The sequence below is a fragment of the Chinchilla lanigera genome, unplaced genomic scaffold, assembly GCF_000276665.1.
Source record: "Chinchilla lanigera isolate Chin_1 unplaced genomic scaffold, ChiLan1.0 scaffold00049, whole genome shotgun sequence".
In the NCBI taxonomy this organism is placed as follows: domain Eukaryota; kingdom Metazoa; phylum Chordata; class Mammalia; order Rodentia; family Chinchillidae; genus Chinchilla; species Chinchilla lanigera.
The window spans coordinates 3,856,969-3,868,164 of NW_004955450.1; the positions used below are offsets into that span (position 1 = coordinate 3,856,969).

The window sequence follows — 11,196 nt, forward strand, 5'->3', positions numbered from 1 at the left end:
CTCCCCAGCCTCTCCTCCTCTCCTCGCCGCTTCTCCCCTGTCCTCTCCCCCCCTCTGTCCTCTCCTCCTCTCCTCGCCGCTCTTCTCCGCCCGTGCGCGGGAGCCGAACCCAGCCGGGCCGGGCCGGGCCCGCGGATCGGAGTCCCCGCGGCCCACACCGCCCTCCCTCGGGACCTGAGGACCTTGCACCCTCCCGATGCCGCTGCGCCCCCCGAGTGCCAGGCGCAGATCTCCGGGTCCCGACAGCGCGGAGTGCCAGTCGCGCAAGGGAGAGCCCGGGCTCCGCCGACCCGGATCGGACCTGACCAGAACGGACCGGACCGAGCGAGCCCCGCGCCGAGCCTGGGGAGCCCTCGCCCTCCCGGCCCCCTGACTCCGGCTCCCGCGCTGGGACCCGCCCGACGTCGCCCCGGCCGCCCCGAGCCCGGGTCACCTGTGACCTCGGAGCCCCAAGCCTTCCGGACCCGGAGCCTGGAGGGGGTCGTTGGGGATTTTGTAGCGCAGAGGCCCCGCCCCCTCTCGCCGACCCGATGTCCCCGGCCGCGGCGCGAAGGAGCCCCCTGAGGCCAGGGGCCGAAGGGTGCAGAGAGAGAAGCCCGCCCTAGGGAGTCTGGGGGGCCCCTAACCTCGCCTGGGGGCTCGGCCCCCGACTCTGCGTGGAGAGAAGGCCGGGGGCCCCCACCTTCGGTGAGTCCTGGAAAGGCGGGGCTGGGCAGGGGGATACCCGGGACTGGGGCACCCGAGGGACACTCGGAGGGGGGCGGGGGACCCCAGCGGTCCTGGGTGAGCCAGCGAGGCCAGCTCGGCTGAGTGTGGGGGTGGGGGACCCGCGACCAGCGTGCCCCAGAAGAGGCTAGGGACTTCTGCCTCTGAAGCAGGAGCTCCCACAATCTCCTCCTAGAGGAGGGGTGCACTGAACGCCATCTGCCTCCGCCACTTCTCCCTACAGAGAAAAAATAAATAAACCCCAGCGAGGCAGGGTGCAGGGAGAAAGCAGCATTGCCTGGCGGTGCTGCAGCCTGGGAGGGCTGACGCCAGGATCGACTCTCTCCGCAGGGGGCTGCCCTCCTCCAACCCAGCTCACTCTCCAGAGCTGCCCACAGTTGGAGCCCCCTCCACATCTGGGAGACCCTGCCCCTGTCCCTCTGCTGGTGTCAGATGCATCCAGAGACCTCTGCCTTGGTGGCTGCCTCGGAGTTGCAAGGGGATTGATTGCCGCTGGCTCCCGGTCCCAAGGGCATCTCCTACCCTGACTGCCTGCAGAGTCATCCCCTGGTCCAGGCTCCGCACTTCGAGTCCTGGAGGCCACTCCTGGGACCCAAGACCCCTCCCCCTGCCCTCCCGTGTCCTCGCCTTGACCCCTCTGTCAGACTCTGTCTCCCTCTGGGTGCTCTGTTCCCCACCCAGAGGCAGAGCGGGCGGAGTGGCAGGGGGCAGGGGCTGGGTGTGGGCCGCCCAGGGCCAGGGTGGGCTGGGGGGCCGTTAAGATGTGGAGCTCTGCCCCGCCGAGGGTGTCTCCGTGGAGGCAGACGCAGTGTGTGCCCGGCTGGGGGGAGTATGGGCAGGCCTGTGGCCACGTGGTGAAGGATGAACATTCGGGGGGCCCCGGACCTCGGGCAGCCCAGTGACGACCCCAGCAGTGGTGGTGAGCGGGAGCGAATTCGACAGCGCATGAAGATGGTCATCGGGCAGCTCGAAGGCATCTTGCGGGAGCTCAAGGAGGTGGCCAAGGAGCTGCGGGAGGTGAGTGAGGGGCACCCTGTGGCCACACAGGCCTAGGTGAGCCTGGTTGGGCCTGGCACAAACACGGACATGTGTGTGTGAGTGTGCGGAGCTGTGGGCATGTGTTTCCCTCTGCTGGAGACCTCCTGTCTCATTCTCCTTTTCCCCAGTGTACTTTGCTAATAACCTCACCAGACCCCAGGGCTGGAGGCATCCTGGTCACAGAGATTGCTTGGGAAGTAAGTTGGTGATCCCACTCGGTGGTTCCCACTCAGGGCTGCCCGGGTGCGAGTAAGGACCAAGTCCCAGCGTGACTTCTTAGTGGGAGACACTCTTCTGGGACCTAAACTGACCCTTGACCCCGCCATCTGCCTTCCTTGTGACTCTGACCTGGCTTTACTGAGGCAGTCCTTACTGTGAGAGGCCCCTTTCAAAAGTAACCCCAGAGATACTTAGAACCCTTGACCTCGAGAAAATCTGTGCTGGGGTCAAAATGGGCCTAGTCAGCTGCTAGTGGGTATCAGGGTTCTTTATGCCCATTATCAGGTGCAGGGATCTCCTGTAAGAGGATAAACTGTGGGAGCGCGCGCACACACACACACACACACACACACACACACACACACACACACACACACGGGATGTTTCTGAATGTTTTCGCCAAGGCCCTAAAGTCACTGAGAAATGCTGGGATGTGTGTGTCCCTCTCTGTCTAAGTGCAGCCTGGTTTAATTACTGCTTCCCACATCGCTGGGGTAATGAGGTACACATGTCCTCGGCCCTGCCCCCTGGGCTGTGTTCAAGCCCAAAATGCATGACCAGCGTTCTGAGCCGCTGCCCTGAATTTGCCCGCTGGGTGCCATTATACCAGCCAGGTGGGCTTTAGGCAAATTTCAACTCCTTGTAACCAGGGCCCCTGCAGAGATGGCAGGGAGAGTGATTGAGCGGGAGTTATAGGCCCTGCTCTCCCCGGCCAGCTGCACTGGGGCTGGGGAGGTAGGCAATGCGGGTACCAACTCCAGGCTGCCAACATGGCATTCCAGCCTGGACCGAGAGCCAAGGAGCTGGGGCTGTATGGAGGGAGCTGTGTTCAGGGTTGGAGGTGGGAAGTATTGCAAAGGTTCTAGACAGGAACTGCCCTTGGCCTGCCAGGAAACCCTGTGTCAGGAGGTGGAATGATTGTGGCTTCAGGTAGACAGAGATGGAAGTGTTCTGCTCTGGGCTGGGCTGGGCTGGCCATGGTCTGGGCTGGACATCGATGGTCTGTACAATTTGGAAGTCAAAGGCTAGGAGCCCCTGAGCAACTCCCGCTCCTTCAGCTTCATGGGTCCAAAGGGTGACAGTCCCCTGTGCCACCCTCATCCTATTTTGGATGCTCTGTAGTTCTACTGGGCCATGGAATTGTTCAGAATCTTGCTTTTGGCCAGGGGCTTGGGACCCAAGCCCCAGTAGACTCAACTAGAAGGACCCAGGGCTGGCTCTGACCCTGGAGTCAGCCTTGCTGTAATGCTGATCTTACTCCCAACCAGGTGTCTTCCAGACACTTGCATACACTCTTCACCAACATAGCCATCCATACCTTAAAAGGACCTCATAGGTCCTCATAGGTAATCCAAGCCAGCCTTGTCTCCTGAAGAAAGCACAGCCCAGAGAGGTATAGACTCTTGTCCAAGGTCACACAGCATACCAGGGGCAGAATTGAGCTTGGAACTCAGGTATCTGATGTCAATTCTGGGGCTTTAGCAGGTGGACTCCTGGGTGCCATTATTATTATTATTATTATTATGGTCTTTTTGAGACAGGGTTTCACGCTGTAGTTCAGGCTGGCCTTGAACTTATTTTGTAATCCAGGCTGGCCTCGAAGTCACAGTGATCCTCCTATCTCAGCCTCCCGAGTGCTAGGATTACAGATGTGCACCACCACGCCCAGCTTTTTTTTTTATTTCAGTACTGCAGATTGAACCCAGGGCCCTCCCGCTGAGCTACATCCCCAGCCCTTTTTATTTTTCATTTTGACACAGGGTCTGGTTAAGTCACTAAGTTGCCCAGTCTGGGCTTTAATTTGTGATACTCCTGCCTCAGCCTCCCAGAGTGCTGGGATTACAGGCCTGTACTACTGTGCCAGCATCTCTTTGCATTTTGACAGGGACCTTCAGGAAATAATACCTTTTGCTTGTGCCATGATGCTGTAGCACTAGGGTTTCTCTGCAGAGCTTTTAGATGTCCCCTCTTTCCCTGCCACACTCTCTCCCATGTCACAGCCTGTACAGCCCCAAAACCTGAGCCAGGACAGAGAAAGATGGGTCCCCTCCCCCCATACACCCTGTAGGCCATGTGCCTCCACCCAAGACTTTGGTGGGTTGCTATGACAACCAGAGTCTACCCCGTATGCCACTGCCTGCCCGCTGCCAATGGCACCCAGCTGGGGGGTGGGGGGAGGCAGCTCAGATCTCTTCATCCCCCAGGCAAGGCTGGACATGGGGCACTGGCTGGAGGGGAGTGTGGGGGAGGCCCAGGTGGGAGATGCCCGGCCAGCTTCCTGTGGCATGGAGTCGAGTCAGGGATGAGGTTACCAAGTAGGGTACAAAGCCCTGATGGGTCCCTGGAACTGGGGATCTTGGCTTATGGCCCTCCAAAGGGACTGTCAGACCAATCAGCTGGCATTTCTCCACGAGGGACATGGAAAGGGCTAAGGTCGAGAGGGCAGGAGACAGTGTTTCCACATCGCAGCCGCTCCTCCGGCGGCGCCTGCCCTGTCCCCCTCTTCTGCTCTCAGCAGAGCACCTGAAGGTACTGATGAGAGCTACATACGGATGAGTCCCTGGGCTATGCATGGCCCAGGATATCTGGGGTGCGAACAAGGGAGCAAAGAGGAAGGCTTAGCTTAGGTCCCCTCTGCCATCATCCTCCTGTCTGCAGCACCTCCATCCCAGCCCCAGGCGCCATCCAGGCAGGCCCTCCTCGCCCTCTGAGCATCCAGCTGAAATTCATGGAAAGATGAGCTAACCAAAGCGTTTCCTCCCCAAGTCCCCGAGCCTCCCTTTGGCGTCCCTGAAATGGGGACCGTGATGAACTGCACCTCACAGTGACATTGAAAGGACAGGAGAGGGGGGCGGCTCAGTGCCTGGGAGGGGTGCAGCACTGCTGTGCTCCTAGGGCATTTGGAGTTCCCTCTCCCATGTGACCCTCTCTTCCCCCAAGCCCCACTGTAGCTCCGCCCCCGGCTCCCTGTCACCCAGGGAGCAAGTCCCCTTCCTAGGGTGCGGAAGTGGGTGGGGTTCGCTGTTAAGGGACTGGGTGAGGTAAGGAATGCGAAAGTGCTTTGGGAGCTAAAACTGTGCTGCAGAGAGATGTGACCGTCAGGCGTTAATTAGCCCTCCTTTCTCCCAGGCTCCCCAATACTCACCTTGCAGACTATCCCAGTAGGCTCCTAAGCTCCTCAGAATTGCATGGATCTTAAACTAGAGGCGCAGCACAGCCCAGAGGCTAGGAGCATGAGCCATGCCATCAGATGCCTTTGGTTCAGATCTGAGCACCAGTCCTTTGGGACCGTGGGAATATTGCTTTACCTTTCTGTGCTTCTGTTTTCCCACCCGTAAAACGAAGATATCAGATTTTACCTTTTCCTCTGCCCCTATCCCCAGGGTTGGTGGGAGAATTAAAAGAGATATGCATAAAGTACTTAGCCCCATGATGGCCACAAAGCACCATATCTGTTAGGTTTGGGGTGTTTTGTTTTTACAGTGCTGAGGGTCTAAGCCAGGGTCTTATGGGTGCCAGTCAAGCCCTCCACCACCGAGCCACATCCGCAGCCCGCTTTTTTGGTTCATTTGGTTGGTTGGATTTTGTTTTTTTTGCAACAGAGTCTCACTGTATAGTTCAAGCTGGCCCTAAACTCACAGCGATCCTCCTGCCTCAGCCTCCCAAGTGCTAGGATGACCGACAGGCACCACTGTGCCCAGCTCTCATAGGGTTTCATTACTGAACTATTATAGCAGCACTGGCCTGCTCCTCAGTAACATGGACAGCCTTGTTTTTTGGGTCACACAGCTTTTTAGGCAGGAACAGGGAGGGCAGGGCCAGATCCTGGCCTCCTGGCTAGGGCCTGTTAGTGCCCCTGCAGTAAGCAATCCACCCCTACCAGGAGGAAAGGGGTGTAGGGCCACAGGGATAGGGTGAGAAGGGGTCTCCTATGAGGTGGTTTTGGAACAGAGACCTGAAGGAAATGAGGGACAAGGTCATCTGCCATCCAGGGGCGCCGCGTCCCAGGCCTTGGGTGTCATGTGTCTAAACACATCTGGAGAACAGGGGCAGGGGTGAGGGTCACAGAGGGTTCAGGGGAGTGGGAGCCATTGCACCTTGCAGAGCATGGTATTAAGCCAGGGATGATGGTGCACACCTGTAATCTCAGCACTTGGGAGGCTGAGGCGGGAGAATTGCTGTGAGCTTGAGATCTGGAATTTGAATTTGTTCTCAGTGAGAGTCCCATGTGCTATCCAGGAATCTTCTGACTATGTTCCTTCCTGGGGAAACCTGCCTCCCTGCCCCTCCTCCGCCCCAGGTCCCCACCAGCTAGAGCTCCCAAGGGCACTGTTAAAGGTCCTCATCCTTGGCTGCCTGATGGCAAGCTCTTCTTTGGGGCTCAAAGGTGGCCCTCGCGCCCATCACCCGTCTCCCCACATCGTCCGTGATTCCTGGGTAGGGCATAACGTAAGGTCGCAGGTGCCCACCCTGGCCTGAACACCCCAGGAGGATGCAGGGGTGGGACCAGCCTTTCTTCAGCCAGGAGCAGCAGTGGCGGGTCCCCTGCCCCTCACTGTCACAGGAAGTGGGCACCGCAGCAGCCTGTTTCCAGCTGCCCAGTTGTGCGGTCCCATTGCAAAGTGCTGTCGGAAAGTGGCGGGGAAAACCACAGCCCTTGTGAGTGTGTGATAAATAAAGGTGGCCCGGCCAGGAAGCAGCTGGAGCCGGAGAGGCTGGGGACCACAGGCCTGAGCCAAAGTGGGTCAGCTCCGTCACCCGCAGCTCAGCACGCACTGTGCGGATTTCTTTCTTATTATTTTTTGGTCACGCCTTCCTTTCCTCCTTTTCCCTTTGCCTTCTCCTCCTCCGGACAGAGTCACTGAATCTCCCTGGCCAATTAGGCCAAATTGCAGGATGAGGGCCATGAATCACGGTCAGCTCGCTCCCTGTCTCCCCCATGCCACCCCCCCAGGAAGATAATAAACAACGTAATCACAGAATTAAAAAATAATCAGTGGTCATAAATAATGTAGAACCCACAGTTATGTAACCAGCTGCCCAGGAAGCTGGAAGAGAGGGAAGGAGGTAGCAGCTTGTGAGGAGAGGTAAGAGTTGGGGCACCGGGGCTGGCGACCTTGGGTCCTCAGGCCTGGATGGCTGGTCTTAGGGGACACAGAAGTTCAGTCCTTGCAGACAGGGCTCAGCCAGGGCTGTGGAGGACTCGGGCCCGGCAAAATGGGGCAGCCAGGCATACCCCAGGCAGAAGCAGCTGGAGGGGCAGCAGGTGGAGAGGGAGAAGAGGGGCTGTGTTTGGGAGACACAAGAATTTGGGGAGCAGGGAAGGCTGAACAGGAAATTGCTGTAGTTGGGAAGATTAGGTAGGTGCCGTTGTTCAGGAGGAGGGAGCTGAGGCTGTGACCAGGACAGAGGCGAGGGACACCCGGGGGGCTGTCACAGCCCTCAGCCCTGCCCTTGCTCTCTTGTGCTTGCTCTTGGCTCCGTCTTTGTTTTAAGGTGCCAAGCCCGGGTGTCAGCACTAAACTCTGGTCTGATCCGAGTTCCTGCTGGGTACTGGGCCTCAGTTTCCTACCCACAAACACAAGGAGACAGGTAGACTCTCCCAGGCCCTGCTAGCTTTCGGGTCCCGTGACTGTGATTTTAGGGCTCCCTTTCTCTCTCCATCCTCTCTCTCCCCACCTCATTCCTTCTGGGTATATAACTATTTCCCTGCACTCCAAGACAATCCCAGATTACATGCAGGCAAATGATTGTTAAATCTCAGAGAGAAATCACTGATTTCAAGACGTCCGAAGCAGAGAGGCAGGTAGCACAGCGCCTGCCCCACACCCGCCCTCCCAGGAACTGGGTCCCCTAGGCCACACGGCTTCTCCTTCTGGTCTCACTTCCGTCATTCAAGTGGCTCCCCGCAATAGACAGGGCCACACTTGCCTGTGACCTCATAGTTGCTTGGCTTTTGGGGCCATTTGGTTCTCTTTGGTCTGGTGTGAGACCCTCGTGAGACAAATGGTCCTGCCTATGTGTGCTAGGAACCCCTGCCGGAGTGTCGCTCCTTGCACAAAGTCACTTCTGCTCTCTGGACACGTGCTCCTGCCCACAGCACATGGTGGTTATTGGTTGTCTATCTTGTTCTATGAGCTTTCCCAAGAGCACTGGGTCTTCAAATCCTCACAGCTCTAGGCACTACTAGAATTCTCCTTTGGTGAAGAAATAGAAGTGCAGAGGAGTTGAGTAACTTGGCCAAGGTCACACAGCTAGAAAGTAAGAGTCAAGGTTGGGGCTCAGGTCCTTAAGGGTTTGACTGTCCTGACTCTGCTGTTTAAAGCAATCTTATCTGTTCAATCTTTGTCACCCTGGCCACAGAGAAGTGTGTCATCCCCTTTCAGCAGGATAGGAGAGCACAAGTTAGAGTGCGATTATCATCTGCAGCCAGCTGGGATTTGAACTCAGGACTCCCTCCAGAGCCAGGGAGACAAGCAGGCCTTCCCTGAGCCTAAGCCACCCCGGCTGCATAGTCCTCCTCAGCCGCAGCACCCTCAAAACAGCGCCCCCAGGCTAGGGACATTCCTCAGTGCAGGGCCTATCCTGAGACTCGCTATGCCTCCGTGCTGTCTTCACCCCAGCTTAGATCCCCCATACCTGGCCAGCAGTCTTCTAAACACTTTTGGACCTGCGGCCACTGTGGCTGGATGATCTCATGAGCTAGGCCGGATGGTTGGCACACAGTGGATGCTCACGGGTGGGAAATGATTCTGCTTTTGTCCCTGCGCCCCTCAGATTCCTTCTACCGCCCTTCTTATGGGTCTTCATGAAACGGGAGGTCGGCAGGGCTGGGAGCCTCACACGCACTTGGTGGTAAATGAAATGGAGGTTATGGGATTTGCCCAAAGACACACAGCAGTGGCCGCACCAACTCTGGTCCCCGGATGTCCTGACGCCGCCAGTTCTGCAGGTCTCAGCCACGTGATTCCCCTGGCCTGCGCCATGATGAGGAGCATCCCTAGGGATCATCACCCAAAGCAACTTCTCAGATCACCCCTAGAAACAAAGGCTCCTAAATCTCACCTAGAAGTGGAAGGAGCCTTGGAGATAAACTAGTTCAGCCACGCTTCCTGTTTATAGATAGAGAAACTGAGGCCTAGAGAAAAACCAGGGCCAGCCAAGTCTTCCAGAGCAGTCTTTACATAAACCCACGCTGCTGCCACTGCTGCCGCTGCTGCTGCTGCTCCTGCCGCCGCCGTCGCCCTAGCAGCACCTTGCCTGTTTCCACCCTCACCTCGGGGTGCTCACTCCACCCCTGCCTGGCAGCTGCCGCATCCCTGGAGGGCAGTCAGCCTTGGGAAAGCGTTTGTTAAGGACTTAATTAGTGCATGAATGAATTGACTGCTCTGACCCAGGTACAGAGAGGGGAGGCGCTGGGAGCTGGATGCTGTTCCCAGTGACATGCTGAGTGTCCCTGTCACTGGTCTCTTGCTCTGATGCCCAGGCAGCCTGCTCTGCTTCTGTGGGTTTACGTTTTTACCTGACCCTTTTCTCCCTTCTGTGCCAGGTCTGTTCCCTGGGTCTCTGTCAGGCGCCCCCTCTTTCCCTCACTCTCCTGCACCCTGATTTACACGCTCAGAGGCCAGGAAAATGGGTATCCTAGGCCAGGGTGGCCTGAGCAGAGGCCTCTGTGAAGGGTCACAGCAGGGTACAGCGTCCTGTGCAGCCCTGCTGCCCCCAAGTACAGTTAAAGAGTAGCTCTGGACCAGGATGCACGGCTTCTTTGTTATTTATCAAATAATGCTCACTTTATCCCTTTTCCCAGCAAGCGAGGGTGCTCTGTCTACATCAGCGAGCAGGGACAGCAAGAGAGAGGGAGCTTGAGCAGCAGTCTTAAACCCCCAGAGCAGCAGTTGTGTTTAAGAGAGGGCGGTGTATGAATGGGGGGACAGAGCTGGAAGGCAGACACCCCCGACATCTCAGGCTGCTAAGGAGTATGAGCCGTTTACTAGGGATGGCTGGAACTAGCTCTGTTCACCCCAGTCCCATTTGGTCCCTCCAGGACAGGAGCAAGCCCATGACCTCAAATGCGGTCACCCTCCGGTAAGGCCGCCAGCCAGAAGTCTGGGCAGGCAGGGCGAGGAGCGCTCAATGGTTCCCTCATCTCCTGTCCCCTCCCGGCCAGGTGGTGAGCCAGATCGACAAGCTAACCTCAGACTTCGACTTTGAGCTGGAGCCGGACGACTGGACCACGGCCACTGTGAGCAGCACCTCTAGCAGCGACAAGGTGGGCGTGGGCGGCCCCTTTGACCTAGGCCACCTGGACTTCATGACGGCTGACATCCTCTCAGACAGCTGGGAGTTCTGCTCCTTCCTGGACGCGTCCACCCCGTCGGACTCCGTGGACGGCCCCGAGTCATCACGGCCAGGCGCTGGCCCTGACTACCGACTCATGAATGGTGGCACCCCTATCCCCAACGGCCCCCGAGTGGAGACCCCTGACTCCTCCAGCGAAGAGGCCTTCAGTGCCGGCCCCACGAAAGGCCAGCTGCCCCAGCGGACCCCAGGGACACGGGAGAGGGTTCGGTTCAGTGATAAAGTGCTTTACCATGCTCTGTGCTGTGACGACGAGGAGGAGCACATCGAGGAGGCAGAAGAGGAAGCGGGGGGCCTGCCCCCTGAGCTGCCCCACACGGAGCCCCACGAAGGACCCCTCAAACCCTCTGCAGCCCCCTATAAGACGCGGCGCTCCCCACTGACCGGTCACCGCTCCGGTCCCACGTTGGCCCCTGAACAGACCCGACGGGTCACAAGGAACAGCAGCACGCAGACGGTGTCAGACAAAAGCACGCAGACGGTGCTGCCCTATACGGGCACCAGACAGAAAGCCAGCGGCAAAAACTAGGGGCCGGGGCTGGGGCTGGGGGGTGGGCACATAGAGCTATAAATATATATATATATATTTAAACAAACACAGTCATAATAAAATTTTAAAATTCCAAAGATCTGGCCCCATGGGCCACAAAGCTTTTACAGAGCTCACCTTAGACAGAGACATCTGCTCACTAACTTGGTCCCCAGAGGCATGGGTAGAGCTGCCCGCAGCAAAGCGGTGTCTGAAAGTGTGTAAGGGAGATGGGGAGGAAGACCTGGCTGCTGGCCCAGCCCAGGTCTTAGAGGTGAGTCATCTGCCCAAAGAAAGCAGCATCCCAGGGAGGGCACCAGGCCCTC

At 57.9% G+C, this 11,196-nt stretch overlaps 1 protein-coding gene across 1 annotated transcript; it reads left to right on the forward strand.

Moving 5' to 3' along the window:
• Nucleotides 1-594: 594 nt before the first annotated feature.
• Nucleotides 595-10,937, forward strand: LOC102023094 (chromosome unknown open reading frame, human C15orf59). The gene is made up of 3 exons (XM_005393590.2): nucleotides 595-687; nucleotides 1,057-1,743; nucleotides 10,151-10,937. Exons 2-3 carry the CDS (start codon nucleotides 1,588-1,590, stop codon nucleotides 10,868-10,870), a joined length of 876 nt encoding a protein of 291 aa, XP_005393647.1. The 5' UTR covers nucleotides 595-687; nucleotides 1,057-1,587; the 3' UTR covers nucleotides 10,871-10,937.
• The last annotated feature ends 259 nt before the right edge of the window (nucleotides 10,938-11,196 follow it).

What these genes read in the sequence shown, in the direction of transcription:
- LOC102023094 (XM_005393590.2), top strand. Translation starts at nt 1,588, where the DNA reads ATGAACATTCGGGGGGCCCCGGACCTCGGGCAGCCCAGTGACGACCCC. An exon ending in TGGCCAAGGAGCTGCGGGAG is followed by an intron (nt 1,744 to 10,150) that starts GTGAGTGAGGGG and finishes CCTCCCGGCCAG; the next exon opens with GTGGTGAGCCAGATCGACAA.